This window comes from Corvus moneduloides, chromosome 19 (assembly GCF_009650955.1).
Source record: "Corvus moneduloides isolate bCorMon1 chromosome 19, bCorMon1.pri, whole genome shotgun sequence".
NCBI classification, from domain to species: Eukaryota; Metazoa; Chordata; class Aves; order Passeriformes; family Corvidae; genus Corvus; species Corvus moneduloides.
Window position 1 is genome coordinate 478,296 of NC_045494.1, and position 15,801 is coordinate 494,096.

Below are 15,801 nucleotides of genomic sequence, written 5' to 3' on the forward strand. Positions count from 1 at the left end.
CCGCGGCCCTTCCGCTTCCGGCTTCCGCCGGGGCGGTGCCGTTTCCGCGGGGCGGCTCCGCGATGGCCGCGGGGCGCTCCCCGCCCACGTTCCTGCTGCTGGGGGCGGCGGGCGGCGGGAAGAGCCTCCTGGTGCGGCGGCTGCGCCATATCCGTAGGGCACGGGGGCACCGGGGAGGCGGGGAGGGACGGACCAGCGAGGGGCGGGCCGGGTCCCCGTCCCGTTCCTGGAGCCGCCGTGTCCTTAACGCGAGGCACAGTTGAGCGCCGAGGAGCCCGCGGAGCTGGGCGAGCCCCCGGCCACGCTGCCCACGGTAGGTGGGGCCCGGCGGGGCCGAGGGGCACCGGGACGGCCGAGGGGCTCCGGGGCACGGCCGCACCCAGCCGGGCGCCTGTCCCGCAGGTGGGCACCAACCTGACGGACCTGCGGCTGCCGCGGAAGGTGACGGTGCGGGAGCTGGGCGGCTGCATGGGCCCCATCTGGCCCAGCTACTACAGCGAGTGCAGCGCTCTCCTGGTGAGCAGCACTGGGAACCCGTCCCGGGGCCACCGTCCCGAGGGATGAACGCGGACGCGGGGAGAGGGCCTTCCGGGGCTGGGGTCGGTCGGTCCCCTCGGTTTCGCCTCGTGGTGGGATTTCCCTCCTCCGCGTCTGCTCTGGCCCAGCCCGGCCCGGGGTTGCTCTCGGCACACCCGCACCCCGCTTTGCCTTCTTCCCTCCAGTTCGTGGTGGATGCCTCCAACCCCACCCAGGTCTCCTCGTCCTGCATCCAGCTGCTCTCTGTCCTTTCTGCAGCGCCACTCGCCTCTGTGCCCGTCCTGGTCCTCTTCAACAAGATGTGAGGAAGAGGGTTACCCGGAGGGTGGGGGTGCCAGGGAGCAGCAGCTGTGCTTTGCTGCACTTCCCAGGCTGGAGACCCCTGAGCCAGGGCTGGGCCGGGCAGGGGAGCCATCGTGGTTGGCTGATGCAGCCCCCCCTCTCCCCATTGCAGTGATCTGCCCTGCTACATGTCGCTGGTGGAGATGAAGTCACTGTTCCGCATGGAGGACATCGTGTCCTGTGCTACACAGCCCATCACGATGCTGGAGACCAGTGCCCGCGATGGCACCGGCCTGGCCGATGTCCTGCAGTGGCTTCGGACCGCTCTCAAAGACCCCTCCTGACCCCAACCCTGCCAGGTGGCAGCCCAGGACTGCTGTCACGGAAGGAGGTGGCGAAGGAGCAGCTGCCCTGCCTGGGGCTGGGAGCAGAGCCCAGGACAGTGCCTTGGGCTGTTGATGGACTGGATCCCTGTGGGACTTCACAGTAAAACTCCCACCAAACTGTCTAGACTGGTGGCTGCCCTGTGCTCAGGGGGAAAGCCTGGGCTTTTGGGGAAGGGACAAGCAGAGGCCAGATTGTGCTGGCACTTCTGGGCACAGGAGAGGCTCCTGCAGTGGGGCTGGAGGCTGCAGCAGCACCTGAGCTGAGCTAAGCACGGCAGGGGTGGGTAAGACTCCCTGGGTTTAAGACTGAGTGCATGTGGGCCTCATGCCAGCCCAGGCACAGTGGGGTGACCTGGGGGAAGGTGTGGGGGTGAGCTGGGGGAAGGTGCGGAAGGACTAGGTGACCTGGGTGGGTGCCAGGAGCTAGGCCAAGGCCAGTGACTGGGGTGCTTCAGTCAGGGATGTCTCACAAGCTGTAGCAAGTGCCAGCCCACAGCTGCTCTCCAGCGCTCACTTGGGCTCAGGCAATCTCAGAATGGGTGAAATTGGAAGAAGTGACCACAGTGGTTCATCTGGTCCAGTCTCTCTAGTCAAGCCGGGTCATCCCAGAGGACATGACACAGGATTGCATCCAGACAGTTCTGGACTATCTCCAGTGAGGAAGATACCACACCCTCTGTGGGCAATTTGTTCCAGTCTGCAGTCACCCACACAGGGAAGTTCTTTCTAATACAACATTATAGAATGTGCTAAGTTGGAGGGGACCCATCAGGATCATATTCAGGTGGAACTTCTGTGCATCAGTTTGCCTGTTGCTCTTTGCCCATTGCTGGGCACCATGGAGCAGTGCCTGGTCCATCCTCTGACACCTCCCTGCTGACAGACCATGAGGCCGCCTGGCAGTTGTCTCTCCTCAAGTCTGAACAGGCCCAGCTCCCTGAGCCTGTCCTCATTAGAGAGATGCTTCAGTCCCTTCATCACCTCTGTAGCCTCTGCTGGACCTGCTCCAGGAGTTCCATGTCCCTCTTGTCCTGAGGGGCCCAGAGCTGGACACAGCACTCCAGCTGTAGCCTCACCAGGGCTGAGCAGAGGGGCAGGATCACCTCCCTTGACTTCCTAGCAATGCTTTTCCTAATGCACCCCAGGAAGAGATGGGGCTGTATAGAGAACCTGCCCTGTGCCCACACCACTAAGCAGTGTCTGTCTGTGCTGGTAACTTGCCCTGTGCCCACGCTGATGGCCTGGCCCAGCCCAGCTGGGCAGGCAGCTGCCTCACCCGGCAGCCCTGGTGCCAAGTCATAGGGTAGGGGTGGCTGCCCGCGCCTGGCACACGCCACAGCACACCCGACCCTGGGCCTGTCAGTGCTGCGGCACCAGGGCAGCTGCCATAGCAGGGCCTGGAGCTGCCAACAGCATGACATGGAGAGGAGTGGCTCTTGGTGCTGGGGGCTGCAGATACTGCACCGTGATGGTGAGTGGCAAGTGGGGTGGCAGTGGCCTTTGCTCCAGCAGTGTGGGCTGAACTGAGCTCTGCCCCAGGCATCCCCGCGGTGCCAAGAAGCCCGAGCACACCCTGACACTGCTGCTGAGTCACCACCACAAGCACCGCTGACACACCAACCCCACCTGCCCGCTTCCAGCCCAACAGGTCCAGACATCAGCCAGAGCACTCCTGCACAGCAGCACTTTAATGGGCCAGGTCACCTTGAGCCCACACGGTCCCTGCCCAGCCCAGTACTCAGCATCACAGTGGTTCTTCCAAGTCTGTCCCACCAGCCAGTGCAGTGGGTGCAGGGCTGCTGGGGGTGGCCCCGTGACCTTGTTTGTGGGACTGGAATCAGCCAGCTGCTCTCGCACTGGGCTGGAGCTGGGTCCCCAAAGGATTCTGAAAACAGTGCAGGGCACACTGGCAGGAGGGAGAGCTGAAGAGCTTTTCTCTGCAAGTAGTGACCAGCCATGGAGCAGGGCTGTGCTGGGAGGCAGTCCTGCACGGAGCTGTGCCCTGCTGTGACAGCAGCCCTGGTCCTGTACCTACTGCACCCCAGCAGCTCCAGGCAGCAGGAGCACCTGCATCCTTTTGATGCAGCATTCCCAGTGACATGCCCGAATGGGTCCTTGGCCATGGCAAGAAGGGAGGATCTTCCTCAGCACTCCATTGTCCCCCAGCTTCCAGCGCTGTGTTGTGGTGGACAGATTCAGTCCCAGCTGCAAGCAGAGTCCATTCCATCCCATTCCTTCCTGTGGGGCTTGACACTAAGAGGACAGAGTCCCTAAGATCCCATGTGGGAGAGGAGACTCTTAAGTGTCATCTCCCTCCTTGTCCCAGACCTGCCTCCATCCCCTTCCCTGTCCCTGGGTCACAGCAACACCAAGGACCGTGCATACCTTGGGACAGGCAGAGGAACATCTGTGCACCCGGCTGAGCTCTGGGTGCCCTGGCAGCCCCGCCCCACTGCCCTTCATGCTGGCCTCACCTGGGACTCAGGAGCATCTGTCTCTCTGCTTGTAAACGCAGTGAAGCTTCTCAATGAGAAATATCTTATCTTCCCCTTCCTGCAACGTCACAGACAGTGCAGTGAGCAGCAGTGGGGTGGCTCAGTGGCGGTGCTGATGGGGCCAGAGCCCGAACCAGCAGTCCTGGGGCTGGACCAGGCTTATGAAGCAGCCGAGATGGGCAGGGGCAGTGCTTACGCACCTTGGCAATCTGCTCCTGGAGCAGGAGGATGATCCTCTGGCGGCCTCTTACCACCTGGATGTTGAAGTAGATCACAGCTCTGCAATGACAGCAGGATGGGATGGTGGCAGCCAGGCAGGAAGCTGAGGGACACTGTGCTCCTGGCACTGGGATGGGCCACAGGGCTGCGGAGTGACACCTTGGCTCCCAGCCCCACTCAGGGCTGTGGCAGCAGGACCCTCAAAGCGAGGGCCCAGGGTTCAGCCTTGGGCTCGGGTCCATACTCACATCAGGGCCACGGATGTGAAGAACAGGAGCCAGGTGTTCTCCAACAGGTGCTGGTAGACCCAGGCAAACCAGGTGATGTTGGGGTTGGACTTCTCCAGCACTAGCACCCACCTCTTCCCTGACTTGTAGATGGTTTCCAGCCCCCGGAAGGGACCGCAGGTTTCTGATGGCTGCACCCTGAGCAAGCAGACCAACAGGGCGTTCAGAGCAATAAGCAGCCCAGCAACTGCTGCCCCCAGCCCAGGGCACTGCCTGTCTCAGCCCTCCAGGGACCCAGCCTCACTGTCCCCAGCATCCCCAGGGCTGGACAAGGGGGTCCTCATCCCTGCATCCTGCACCAGGAACAGCTGGAAGAAGTGAGCACAGGCCAGTAGACGGGAAGCACATCCCTTGCCTGGGGCGGCACCTCATAGTCTGCAGCTGGGGGATGCCAGGGACAGGGGCCATGGTCTCCCCAACCCCTCCTTCTTCAGGCAGCCAGGGGTCCTGTGCCCTGAGCCGTGGCCTCGTGGGTACTCACGACCAGATGGTGTAGGAGAGGAATGCAGCTGCACCCAGGAAGGAGGGGAAGCACAGCAGAGTGATGAACATGGTGCTCATGCGTGATGCTTGCCAGGGCTTGCTGGGGGACTGGCAGTTCCACATCAGGCTGGTCTGTGGACAGGGAGCAGTCCTGCGGGCTGCCAACTCCTGGAGGGCAGTCCGCACCCTGCTGTCCCCTCCCTCCCACCCACTGGGAGCCAAGCGAGCTCGGGGACATCCTATCCCCAGAAACCCCCACTCAGTCCCACCAGCACGAGGCCGCTTCATGTGGCACCACTGCTGCAGCAGAGGCTGATGGTGACAGGGCACAGCGTCACTGCAGTTTCACCCCATGGGGAGTTGCAGGGCTGGGGGGAATCACACCTTTTTGATATAGAACAACAGCAGCAGCTTCACCATCTGCACAGCTGGCAGGAGCGGAGCGAAGAGAATACCCAGCCTGGGAGCAGGGGAAAGATGAGCTTGCCTGGGTCTGAGCCTCAGGAGAGACAGAGGTGGGCACAGCTACAGCACCCACAGGGCTCCTGGGAACTGCAGGTCATTTGCCAGCAGAGGAAGGAGCCACAGAAGGCAGAAACATCTCACCAGGTCAGGGTCTGCCCATAGATCAGCTCCAGCACGTTTCGGGCGATATCAAACTCTGGCCTCTGCTTTGTCTTCAGCTTCTTCTCCAGGATTAGCCTGGGTAGAAGTGGAACTCTGCTCCCACACTGCCTGGGGGAACCTCACACCCCACCTTCCCCTCTGATGGCAGCAGAGCTTGGGTGCACCGGAGAGCTGGGACCGTGCAGGGATGCCACACAGGTGGGGGGCCATGTCTTGGGGCACGTTACCTCCAGATCAGCTCCCCAAAGAGCATGTCCAGCAAGGTGAATATGAAATCCATCACCATGAAGCGATACAGGTCCTGCCCCACACACGTCTCCCAGCACTGGGGAGACAATCAAGTGTGGCACAGAATCACAGAATAGCTTGCGTTGGGAGGAACCCTAAAGCTCATCTCTTTCCCCATCCTGCTCTGGGCAGAGACACCCTTCCACTAGACCAGGATGCTCTGAGTCCTGTCCAACCTGGCCTTTAACAGTTCCAGGGATACCCAGAGCTTCTCTGGGAGCTTGTGCCAGAGCCCTCACCACCCTCACAAGGAAGAATTTCTCCCTGATATCTAGTAAAGAAGAAGCCACCAGCTCCCTGCACAACCCCAAGCTCAGCCCAGCCCTCCATGGCTCTGGGGCAGTGGTGCTGACCTCCTCTGCTGAGCAGGTAACACTCCGGCTGAGCCACTGGGAGCACAGCAGGATGAGAACCATCGTCTTCAGGATGAGGTTCCTGGGGAGCAGGAACAGTGCCAGAAGCTCCTGAGCCCAGGGGGTGGAGGGGCCAAGCCCCAAAGATGGGGTGCCTGGCCCCAAAGCCTCCCTGCCTGCCATAGGCGCAGGTGCAGCACGCTCCATCCACCAGGGCCCCAGCCAGCCCACCTGATGATTGCCACGTAGACCTGTGTCACCGGGGAGTCCTGCTTCTCCCACATCGCCAGCAAGTTGAACAGGCGGGGCATCAACGCGTTGAGGAGGGACACCACAAGGGGCAGGACCAGGAGAATGGCTTCTTGCTGCCATCTGCCACTGCCCTGTGCTTGTTGCTCCTGCTGAACCTGGTGAGCAGGTACTGGGGTGAGTGCACAGCTGTTGGCAGCCAGGTGTGGTGTCCTTGGGGAGAGCAGCAAATGCCCAGGCCAGGAGCAGAGCTGCAGTGGCCTCTCCTGCCTCTCCCCCCAGTATCCCAGCCCTGTCCCTCCGACCCCAGGCACTCACCATGTGCATGTGCTCCGAGAAGTAGTGCACAGCCAGCACGCAGCCCGACACACAGCCCAGTGCCAGGACCCAGGCCAGCAATATCACGATGCAGTGCCTCAGGCACTGGCAGCAGCTCCGGGAGCGGGAGCGGGAGCGGTGCTCTACCAGCAGCTCCTGAAGAGAGCAGTGGCAGAGCTGCCAAATCCGCTTTGGGTCCAGAGCAAGGTTTCATCCCACTGCACCGTGGCAGGACCCCGAGGGGTGATGGACAAAGCACTGGTGCAAGGTTGGGGTCTGGGATGTTTTGCATTGCCCAGCTCCTCACCTTCAGCTGGGTGCAGATGTTCTCACACTGCAGCTTCACCGAGCGCCTCTGGATCACCTTGAAGTCCCAGGCGCAGAAGACTTTGATGGCCAAGTCCCCCATAGAGCTTCTCACGCTCTCCCGAAAAGAGCGGGACACACTGCAGTGAGGTGAAGGGCATCAGGGATTGGGGCTGGGTGAAGGGGAAGGCTGGCAGCGCCACAGGTGCTGCTGACCCACCTGTACACCAGCAGGATGCAGGTGACAAGGAAGGAGACCCCAATGCTGAACAGGTAGGCCAGTGGCAAGTTGTACGGGAACAGGGGGGCTGCGAGGGGGCACATGCTGCCCTTAGGACTGGAGGTGCAGGGGTCGTTTAGGGTGACGTTCCTGTAGTAGCCGTAGTACAGCAGCGAGTGCGTGAAGTAGCCCTGCAGGAAAGCACACCATGGGGCCCGCAGCTTCCTGCTTAGCCTGGCACCTCTGTGCCAGCCTCAGGGACACAGAGCCTTGGGCTGGGGTATTATTGCAGTGGGAAAGTGGGGCTGCCCCCCAGGCTTGGAGCAGCCCCTGATCTGGGGTTGCCTGGGCCATGCTTACTCCTCCTGTGAGGAGCTCGAGGCCGGTGAAGGGCTGGGGGCTGACTGATGCAGGGGGGTACACAGCCTGCAGGACCACCACGAAGGCCAGGAGGATGAGGAATGAAAAGAAGTTGAACATAAGGAGCATCTTGAGGAAGAGGAAGTAGGAGAGGACACTGGAGCCAAAGCGGCCCCCAATCTGCTTCAGGGCATAGTGCCAGGGTTGTGCAGTGCGGAGCAGGGAGAGGATCCTGTACCAGAGACCTCGGCAGCCCTGGGAAAAGGAAAATGGGGAGAGCAGTGGGGCTGGAGCCTGCACTGGAGCCCTCACAGCCTCTGTGCAGACCTGTGCCCCTGACTTACAAGGATGACGTAGACCTTGGACCAACCACAGGGTGAGAAGGGGGCCCTGTGATGGGTGCGCTGCCTCAGCGGGTCCCTCTGCCTGCTCAGTTGCCGCCTGCCCAGAAGAGAGGGGTGTCAGAGGGTACCACAGGTCCTGGCACAGCTCCGGCTGTGGGAGTCCTGCCTCGCTGGTGCTGATGGATGGGGTCCTACCGGAGGATGCGTTTCTCTGCCAGGCTGAGGGGCATGGTGAGCAGCATGTGGCTGCACTGGCTGGGTGAGACGCTCAGCAGCTCCTTTACCAGCAGGCGCCGCTTGTCTGCGGCACAAGGGGCTCAGTGGGACACGGCTGGCCAGGTCACAGCATGCCTGTCCCTAACCCAGCGTAGGGACAGTGGCCAGCACTGCCTTCTCACACACTGGGGGACTCTCACCTTCCAGCGTGGCCCTGGTGGGGTCAGTCTCCAGGTCATACTGGCGCAGGCTGGGCCGCGCCGCGCGGCAGAGCTGCTGCAGGGGTGGGCGGCTGCTCCGGCGCCGCAGCCGGGCCGTGCGGTTGCAGTACTGGGAGATGATGGCCCCAAGGTTGCGTCCTGTGGATCAGAGCAGAGCAGGGCTCGGGCGGCCGTGGGGGACCAGGCAGGCGCAAGAGCTCTCCAAGGGGCTCTGGGACCTGGGGAAGGGTGGGAAAGTGGGTGGCACCTACCGATGGTGCGGCTAGGCATGCTGGCCAAGATCTGCAGGGAGGCAGAGGAGTAGCTGGGGTGCTCCTCACCTTGCCCAGGCTCTGGCCAGGCTCCAGCACAGGCATCTGGAGTAGCCAAGCAGGCTGGAGACTCTGGGAGGGGGAAGGCAGAGAATGCAGAGAGCCCATGGCTCATCCCTGTTTCCCTGCTGCTCTGCTCCAGCACAGAGGCTAGGTGTGTGCCCTGGTGTGTGCTTTTCCCAGAGTACCCCCTTCTCCAGGGATGCTTTCTGTGTCCCCAAGATCTGGTCTGCCCTGGACTGCCCTGCTCTGCACTGGTCAAGGCATCAGCAGGCTCCTACGAATGCTTTGGCCACAGCACTGACATGTGACACCGCTGGCCCAAGCAGAGTCAGGGCCGGGAGATGGCCCTGGGCACACACATTGTCCCCAACCTGCCCTGGCTGAGGCTGCAGAGCTTTACCTCTGTCCCGCTCCTGCAACTCCAGCTCCAGACCTGCCTCGATCAAGCTGCTCTGCTCCAGGATGAGCTGGTGGAATGAGGTGTGCAGGGCTCTCTCGTTGTCCGGACTGGGCTCCTGGCTGCAGGGACACAGGGACATGGTGGCACGGACACCTGGTGCCTGCAGGGCGTGGGGTCGTAGCCTCGTGCCCCTGGGATGCAGGACCCAGGGCACGGCAGGGCAGCGGGCGGGGTCAGGTCACACTCACCCATCGCTCTCGGTGCCCTCGGGGACGTGGAGAGTGATGGAGGGCGGCTGGGACATCCTGCGGGCCCGAGCGGGTCCCTCCTACACGGGCCCTGCCACGGTGAGCAGACGGGCGCCACTGGTGCCGGCCCCCGCCAGCCCCCGGTTTCCGCGGCTCCCCCGGTTTCCGCGGCTCCCCAGCGCTGCCGGCCTGCGGGACTGGGATGGAGCCGGAACCGCTGCGTACGAGGTCGGGGGCAGGGGTGAGCGCGACGTCTGCGGGGCTAAACTGGGACTAACCCTGGGTCCAGCCCAACTCGGCGTCAGGAAGGAAGAGAGGGCGGATAGGGCGGTACCGCCGCCGAGCGGGTTCCGCCCGCCGTCCCGGGACCCTCCGGGGCAGGCACGGAGCTTCCGAGCACCAGTCCCGGAGCTCGGCTTGGGAAGGGCCCGGACTGGCCCTAAGAGGACACATCGGGGCAAACACCCCCGTGCCCCGCACCGTGTTCCCCTGCCCAGTGCTGTCTCCTTCCTCCCCTGCTCTCCCTCCTCCACCGCCCTCGGGCTCCGCAGCCTCCCCCGGGGCGGGCTAAGGCTGCTTGGGGCAGGTGGCCGCCCCGGGGCTCCCCCTCAGGCCCCGCTCGCCCGATACCGGGAGCCGACGGAACGCTCCCCGGGGCTCCCGCCGCCTGCTGTCCGGGCCGTGGCTCGCGTGGGTGCGGACCCGCGGGGACGGCGGGGGCTACCGAGCCCTGTCCGTCCCGTCCCTCTTGCCGCCTCCCGGTACCGGGTGGGGGCGGCGGGAGCCCCCCAAAAGCCCCCGTTTCCCCTCGACCGCGCTCACCGGGACCCGTCGGCGGCTGAGGCGTGGGGCTGGCACTCCCCGTTCCCCGTTACACAGGGGCGGAAGGAGGGACGGAGCGGGGCACCGGGGTAAAGCGCGGGACCAGCGCGGTGCTCTATGCCCGGGCGGGGGAGCCCTGTCCCGCCGGACCAGGCCAGCCCCGCCCCGCCCCGGCGCCGCCGGACCGCCAGGGCCGGCCCTCCCGGGGCGGTGCCGCGCAGGAGCGGCGGCGGAGCGCGATGGAGGGCGGCGGAGGCGCCTACGGGGCGGCCAAGGCCGGCGGTGCCTTCGACCTGGTCCGCTTCGTGCAGCAGCCGCAGGTGCTGGCGCGGATCGTCAGCGCGGTGAGTCGGGGCGGGACGGGACGGGACGGGAGAGCCCCGCCGGGACGGCGTCCCCCTGCCGCAAGCCGGTGCCCCTCGCCCACCGGGACGGGCAGCCCTCGAAGAGGGCCCCCCGGCTTCGGTGCCGCCCACCGGACATCGGCTCCGCCCCGCAGGTCTTCGCCTTGATCGTGTTCGCCTGCCTGATCGAGGATGGCTACACGAGCGGGGCCGAGGACCCCACGCTCTTCTGCATCTTCAACCACAACGAGGACGCCTGTCGCTACGGCATCGGCATCGGCGTCCTCGCCTTCCTCGCCTGCATCTTCTTCTTCATGGTGGACGTCTACTTCCCCCAGATCAGCAACACTACCGACCGCAAGTACCTGGTCCTGGCCGACCTCGGCTTCTCAGGTACCAGGGGCGCGGGGCAGGGCTGTGCCTCCTGTCGCTGCCACAATGGCCGCCTTGTCCCGTGACGTGGCTGCCGGTGCCTGGCGAAGGGAGTCACTCCCGTCTGGCGTGCTGCCCGCGGGCCACGCGCTGCTGCTTCTGCTGAGTGCCTCGAGGAGTGGCTGCCCCTGGCCGGGTGCCTGAGCCAGCCTGCACGGTGGAGCTGGGTCTGGCCCTGGGACTGCCCAGAAGCAGCAGAACCAGCCCTGGCCCTCATGCCACTTCCCCCCATAGGTCTCTGGACCTTCCTGTGGTTCATCGGCTTCTGTTTCTTGACCAACCAGTGGTCCTGGACACGGGCCGAGGATGTGTACATCGGGGCGGACTCTGCCCGCGCTGCCATCACCTTCAGCTTCTTCTCTGTCTTCTCCTGGGTAAGTGAACCACCCTGCCCCACTTGAGGGGAGCACAAAGGGGCCCCCTGCATTCCACAGCTTGGAATGGCCTTAATGCTGTTGCCCCCTTCTCTCTGCAGGGACTCCTGCTCACCTTCGCTTACAAGAGGTACAAAATGGGGGTGGAGGACTTTGCTCAAAGCTATGCCGACCCCAGCCCGGAGGTTTCGACTCCCTACTCCAGCTATCCCAACATCAGCCATGAGAGCTACCAGCAGCCACCCTTCACACACACAGCGGAAGCCCCAGAGGGGTATCAGCCACCACCAGTGTACTGAGCCCTGGCTGGCACCCGCGGGACGGCTGTACCAGTGCAATTCCTTCCGCGGGGTGGGAGGGAGGGATCTGTGACTTGGAGGGGACAGTGGGGCAGGAGGGTGATGGCTGCTTTGTTTGAAGGTGACTGGGCCTCCTCATGGGGTGTAGGAGGGGCCTGGGCCTGGTCCTGGAGCTGAGATCCTCACTGGAGGGTCCAGAGGCCGGTGTGCCGTGGGTGATTTGGCACACGATGATTTGCAGCTGCTGGGTGAACACTGCAGCTGAGGGAAGTTGGGTGTGTGGGCGGCCCTGGCATAGATGAACCTCTGCTTTTGCTGTGGTGCCTTGGTGGTGGGGTGTGGTTCACAGCCCCTGAACCTGGCCAGGCTCTGCCCCTGTGACTGTTGCCCTGGTCCATCCTATTTCCAGTGCCTTTCAGCCCTGCTGGCTGCATTCCCCCAAGTGCCGTCTCTCGCTGCCATAGCACAGCCAGGCCCAGCTCCTGCCTGTGCTGGCTTCCCGTGCCTTCCCCCATTGACTGCTTCTGGGTGAGCTATTGCCAAAGCCCCCTTTTCTCTTGCCTCTAATGCCGTGCTGTGCCTTCCTCCAGCCTGCACTACAGCTGCTGGTGCTTGGATGATGCGGCTTGGGATCTGTGGGAGCAGTGAGTGCTGAGATCCCTCAGCAGGGCCATGGCTGCTCCAGCTGAGGAAAGTGCCGGAGCACTTTCTTTCCCTTGCATGCCTCCCCCTGAGTGCTGCCCTTGCTGCTGCAAGGCTGTGCTCCTGCACCCTGCCCACGGCTCCCTCCGGCCACACCAGCTGCCTGTGGGGCCGTTGTCTCAGGTTGTGTTTGCTGCTGTGCTGTGGTAAAGCTGTTCCCAGCAGCCATGTGGGCTGTCACTGCTGGGGCCAGTGTTCCAGCAGTTGTCACTGTATGCTTGGAATAAACTTTTTCACCAAGCCACCATGTGAGCCGTCACGTGCCTTTTGTCTCTGGGGGAGCAGAAAAGGCTCCTGCCTTCTCCCCGTTGAGAGCTGGGGGTGCCAGGTGGGGCAGTGCAGCCCCTGCCAACTGCTGCACTGCAAACAGCACACTCATGCTGGTGGCTATTTTTAGGCCACCCTCCTCGTGCTCCCTGGTCCGAGCAGAGCTCCAACACCAGGCCTGTGTGCAGCCCTCGCGCCCTGTGACCGCTGCCGTGACCAGCCCACACTGTCTCACTGGTCAGGGCCAGGAAGACCTAGCAGAATGCTCTGGTAGAAAACACACACACACACACAGGTTCATTAAGTTATTTATTAACCTAAAGCAGCAGCAGCAGCACCACTTTCCTCAGCCCTGGGGGAAAAGCCCAGGGCTGGCAATCGAGCGCTTGTGAGTACAATTATTCTCACCTGTAATGTGGGGGCAGCAGGGGGAGTTCAGGCAGCTCTTGGAGCCTTCCAGGAGACAGGCAAACAGCAACCCTGCACTCGGATGCAGAGGTCTGGCCTGGGCAAAGAGCTACTGCTCAGAGCCTGTGGATGCTGGCTTCCAGGAAAAACCACTTTTACAGGGAATAAGGAAGCAACAACATTCCAGAATCTGAGTCAAACAAAGAGGGAAGAGGATCCTTCAGTCAGCTTAGAGCAGAGTAAGAGTCAGCCTTGAGAATTCTGGAAAGCTGAGGAGGGAGCAAGAGACATGACTAGGGTGGAGAAGCAGCTCCTCAGAGGAGAGCCCCTTTGCCAAGCAGCTGGATCTTCCCTGGAATAATCGTCCAAATCTTGATAGATGAAACTCTGAGCCTCCAAACCCCTCACAGGTAACATAGCACCAAAGTTGCAGCACCAGCCTTGAACCTGAGAAAAACTGCCCTGAATTTGGAGGAGGCTCTCCCTGGGACCAGTTTCTCCAAAGGACTCTGTCACAGCCTGCTAGAACACAGCCCTTTGAAGTTCAACACCTCAGAAGAGTCAGCTGCTAGGCTGACTGGCCTTCCTTCACCTTCTTGTGTTTCAATAATTGACAAGGCAGTAACACAAGCGAGTGTGCTGGCAGAGAGGTCGAGGGCCTGCCCAGGGCTGGGCTGCCACATGTCAGTTTAAAAGCTGTGCCACAGCTCTGTGACAATGGACAAGTTACCTCAGGCTGTTAGGAAAGGAAACTAAAAATTGCATTTAAAATACTAATGGCTGTACATTGTCTTGAGAAACCTGGAATTTAGCAACAGTGCACGAGACAGAAGGGCTGCATTCACAGGCACCAGTGCCAGCCTGAGCACGCATAGACCACAGGGAGAGCTGGCCAGAGCCACAGCGAGCGGCGGAAGCACTGTGGCCTGACTTGACGTGCAGTGCCCCAGGGCCTGCGTGTGGCAGCATCAGTAACTGTGTTCGTCCCTCTCCTTGTTCTGAGATGGGAACTCACTCTAGCCAGGCTTTTGCTTCAGCTTCCCCCAGCATCAGGCCTGGTAGATCCTCAGTTGTGGTGCTTGGTGTGGGGAGCAGCGGAGGTTGGGTAGGGAGGGCTGAGGCACTGAACAGTTTGCTAAAGTAGAGAGAGGCAGAGCCGGTGCCTGGGAGCCACAGCACTGAGCTCCCTTCCCCTCCGTTTTCCCAGCAGTCAAGTGAAGATTTTTTGAGGTGCAGCTGTCTCCAGCTGCCTCAGGCCCAGAGGCACGTTCTCTTTGTTCTCTGGCCCAGCCTGCTGGGGTCGCTTTCGGAAGTAGCAGGCTCGGCACACGGAGTGGTACTTGTCAGCTCCTCCAATCACTTCAACCTGGCAGAGAAATTTGGAGAGTGACTGTGGAGCCCAGCTCCCCAGAGGGAGCCTCTGTACCAGCAGGACTGGCAAGGTGAAAGAGTTTCTGTTCCAAGGGGACTCACCTCCCGCTCTGCTCCCAGCCTCTTGGTGTAGGAGGCCTCCCGGAAGCACTCCATGCACACAGCGTTCAGCTTCACCACGCTCTCTGCCAGTGGCACCAGGTTCAGGATGCTCCCAAAGGCCTGTGCAAGACAGCAAGAAGATGTTGCTGGGTGGGTTCCACGAGGGTCCCAAAGCAGCTGCTGTACCAAAATGACTGTTTTACCTTTCTCTGGAAAGTCCCATCCAGAGCAGCAACAATGACGGTTTTCCCAGCATTGGCCATTGTCTCACAGAACTCCACAATGTCTGGGAACTGGAGGGGGTACAGGCACAACATAAAGAGGGATGGAGGGCAGCACTTGGCTCCAGATCCCACAGCGCATGCCCAGACAGCAGCACCAGGAACAAGGAAAATCAGAGCCATGTGCCCCGTCTGTGAAATGAGCTCCAGTCCCACCGTCCTCTGTCTGCAGGGACTATAGGGAAGGAGAGTTTGACTACAAGCACAGGCTACATGGATCAAACTGCCCCAGGGCATTACTTCCCACCCCCTCCTGCAAAGGACACAGACCTTGGTCTGCATAGGGTGTACGGAGGATTCTGTGTCCCGCAGAGCCCAGCCAACACACCCCAGCCATGCACTTACGAACTGTCCCTCATCGATGCCGATGACGGCAGCACCCAGCGCCTCCTGGTAAACGTCCTGGAGGAGCCCAGCGGGCAGGGCCTCCATGGTACTCCTGTGGGCAGGGAAGGAGTGAGCTGGACAGGCCAGGCAGCCCCGTGGAAATGGGGTGTCCTCCTGCCCCGGGAACGCACTTGTCATGTGTGGAGACCCCGGAAGAGCTGTAGCGCGTGTCCTTGGCATACTTCACCAGCAGGCACCGGTACTGGGCGAGCTGGAACCGTCGCACTCGCCGCATGAGCTCCGTGCTGCAAGACACGGTGTCAGCGGGCCTCAGCCTCGGCCCGCCGCATTCCCGTGACCCCGGGCCCCGCCCTGCGCCCCCCGCTCCGGGCCTACCTCTTTCCGGAGAACATGGGTCCGAAGATCACCTAGGGGCAGAACGGTGGGGTCAGAACAGCGGGTCAACGGGAAGCCCCGGCTCCACCCAGTGCCGGTGCAGCCCCCTGGCCCCGCAGCCCCCTCAGCCCGGTGACCTGGGGCGGCACCTATATTCGCCTCCCAGGCCGTGCCCGGGGCAGTACCGTCCCCGTATCTATCCCCCAGCCCGATACACAGCAGCGGTGCCTACCTGTATCTGCCCGCGGGGCCGGCTGGGGGAGCCGGGGTGGACACCGGGCACCGTCAGACAGTTCATGGCGGACTGCCGGCCCGAGCCCGCGCGCGCCGCTCCGGTGCGGACGCGCCAGCCAATCGGAGGAGGCCTCGCACCCACGCGCCGCCGCGCTAGCCAATCGCGAAAGGGGCTGCGCCGGCGCGCGGCAGCGCTGCCCAATGGGGTCAAGAGCGCCAAAATTTTTATTTTCCTCCGCCCGGAGGCTCCGCCCCCGATCCCGAGTGGCCAATGGGGGGCGGCCCCGCC

The 15,801-nt window shown here is 62.6% G+C and overlaps 4 protein-coding genes across 9 annotated transcripts; 2 read left to right on the forward strand and 2 right to left on the reverse strand.

The window, feature by feature from the left end:
• The first annotated feature begins 41 nt into the window (after positions 1-41).
• On the forward strand, positions 42-1,331 carry ARL16 (ADP ribosylation factor like GTPase 16). Its single transcript, XM_032129096.1, has 5 exons — positions 42-147; positions 258-313; positions 403-516; positions 723-838; positions 992-1,331. The coding sequence occupies exons 1-5, from the start codon at positions 63-65 to the stop codon at positions 1,161-1,163; spliced, it is 543 nt and encodes a 180-aa protein (XP_031984987.1). The 5' UTR covers positions 42-62; the 3' UTR covers positions 1,164-1,331.
• Positions 1,332-2,875: 1,544 nt separating this feature from the next.
• On the reverse strand, positions 2,876-10,146 carry TMC6 (transmembrane channel like 6). Of its 6 annotated transcripts, none has more exons than XM_032129082.1 (21): positions 9,976-10,146; positions 9,154-9,233; positions 8,906-9,024; positions 8,443-8,574; positions 8,171-8,329; positions 7,950-8,055; positions 7,755-7,851; positions 7,411-7,665; positions 7,051-7,241; positions 6,832-6,970; positions 6,525-6,680; positions 6,189-6,364; positions 5,958-6,039; positions 5,544-5,641; positions 5,296-5,391; positions 5,074-5,188; positions 4,688-4,821; positions 4,168-4,344; positions 3,901-3,979; positions 3,680-3,758; positions 2,876-3,458 (listed from the first exon to the last, which is right to left on the reverse strand). In XM_032129082.1, exons 2-20 carry the CDS (start codon positions 9,207-9,209, stop codon positions 3,687-3,689), a joined length of 2,439 nt encoding a protein of 812 aa, XP_031984973.1. In that variant the 5' UTR covers positions 9,210-9,233; positions 9,976-10,146; the 3' UTR covers positions 2,876-3,458; positions 3,680-3,686. The 6 variants fall into 6 exon arrangements, with proteins under 6 accessions (XP_031984973.1, XP_031984972.1, XP_031984971.1 ...); XM_032129081.1 differs by having other exon boundaries at positions 9,154-9,244; XM_032129080.1 differs by having other exon boundaries at positions 9,154-9,370.
• Positions 10,147-10,174: 28 nt separating this feature from the next.
• Positions 10,175-12,373, forward strand: SYNGR2 (synaptogyrin 2). Its single transcript, XM_032129094.1, has 4 exons — positions 10,175-10,319; positions 10,475-10,712; positions 10,986-11,125; positions 11,227-12,373. The coding sequence occupies exons 1-4, from the start codon at positions 10,215-10,217 to the stop codon at positions 11,422-11,424; spliced, it is 681 nt and encodes a 226-aa protein (XP_031984985.1). The 5' UTR covers positions 10,175-10,214; the 3' UTR covers positions 11,425-12,373.
• Positions 12,374-12,689: 316 nt separating this feature from the next.
• Positions 12,690-15,617, reverse strand: TK1 (thymidine kinase 1). Its single transcript, XM_032129344.1, has 7 exons — positions 15,511-15,617; positions 15,279-15,310; positions 15,074-15,187; positions 14,901-14,994; positions 14,478-14,567; positions 14,275-14,394; positions 12,690-14,167 (listed from the first exon to the last, which is right to left on the reverse strand). Exons 1-7 carry the CDS (start codon positions 15,574-15,576, stop codon positions 14,012-14,014), a joined length of 672 nt encoding a protein of 223 aa, XP_031985235.1. The 5' UTR covers positions 15,577-15,617; the 3' UTR covers positions 12,690-14,011.
• Between the last annotated feature and the right edge of the window lie 184 nt (positions 15,618-15,801).

What these genes read in the sequence shown, in the direction of transcription:
- TMC6 (XM_032129082.1), bottom strand. Translation starts at nt 9,209, where the DNA reads ATGTCCCAGCCGCCCTCCATCACTCTCCACGTCCCCGAGGGCACCGAG. An exon ending in TGCATCCTGCTGGTGTACAG is followed by an intron (nt 6,971 to 7,050) that starts GTGGGTCAGCAG and finishes ACCTCACTGCAG; the next exon opens with TGTGTCCCGCTCTTTTCGGG. An exon ending in TTCACATCCGTGGCCCTGAT is followed by an intron (nt 3,980 to 4,167) that starts GTGAGTATGGAC and finishes CTGTCATTGCAG; the next exon opens with AGCTGTGATCTACTTCAACA.
- SYNGR2 (XM_032129094.1), top strand. Translation starts at nt 10,215, where the DNA reads ATGGAGGGCGGCGGAGGCGCCTACGGGGCGGCCAAGGCCGGCGGTGCC. An exon ending in TGGCGCGGATCGTCAGCGCG is followed by an intron (nt 10,320 to 10,474) that starts GTGAGTCGGGGC and finishes TCCGCCCCGCAG; the next exon opens with GTCTTCGCCTTGATCGTGTT. An exon ending in GGCCGACCTCGGCTTCTCAG is followed by an intron (nt 10,713 to 10,985) that starts GTACCAGGGGCG and finishes TTCCCCCCATAG; the next exon opens with GTCTCTGGACCTTCCTGTGG.
- TK1 (XM_032129344.1), bottom strand. Translation starts at nt 15,576, where the DNA reads ATGAACTGTCTGACGGTGCCCGGTGTCCACCCCGGCTCCCCCAGCCGG. An exon ending in GGGGTCTCCACACATGACAA is followed by an intron (nt 14,995 to 15,073) that starts GTGCGTTCCCGG and finishes CCCTGCCCACAG; the next exon opens with GAGTACCATGGAGGCCCTGC. An exon ending in ATGGGACTTTCCAGAGAAAG is followed by an intron (nt 14,395 to 14,477) that starts GTAAAACAGTCA and finishes TGTCTTGCACAG; the next exon opens with GCCTTTGGGAGCATCCTGAA.
- ARL16 (XM_032129096.1), top strand. Translation starts at nt 63, where the DNA reads ATGGCCGCGGGGCGCTCCCCGCCCACGTTCCTGCTGCTGGGGGCGGCG. An exon ending in CCTGGTGCGGCGGCTGCGCC is followed by an intron (nt 148 to 257) that starts ATATCCGTAGGG and finishes AACGCGAGGCAC; the next exon opens with AGTTGAGCGCCGAGGAGCCC. An exon ending in CTGGTCCTCTTCAACAAGAT is followed by an intron (nt 839 to 991) that starts GTGAGGAAGAGG and finishes TCCCCATTGCAG; the next exon opens with TGATCTGCCCTGCTACATGT.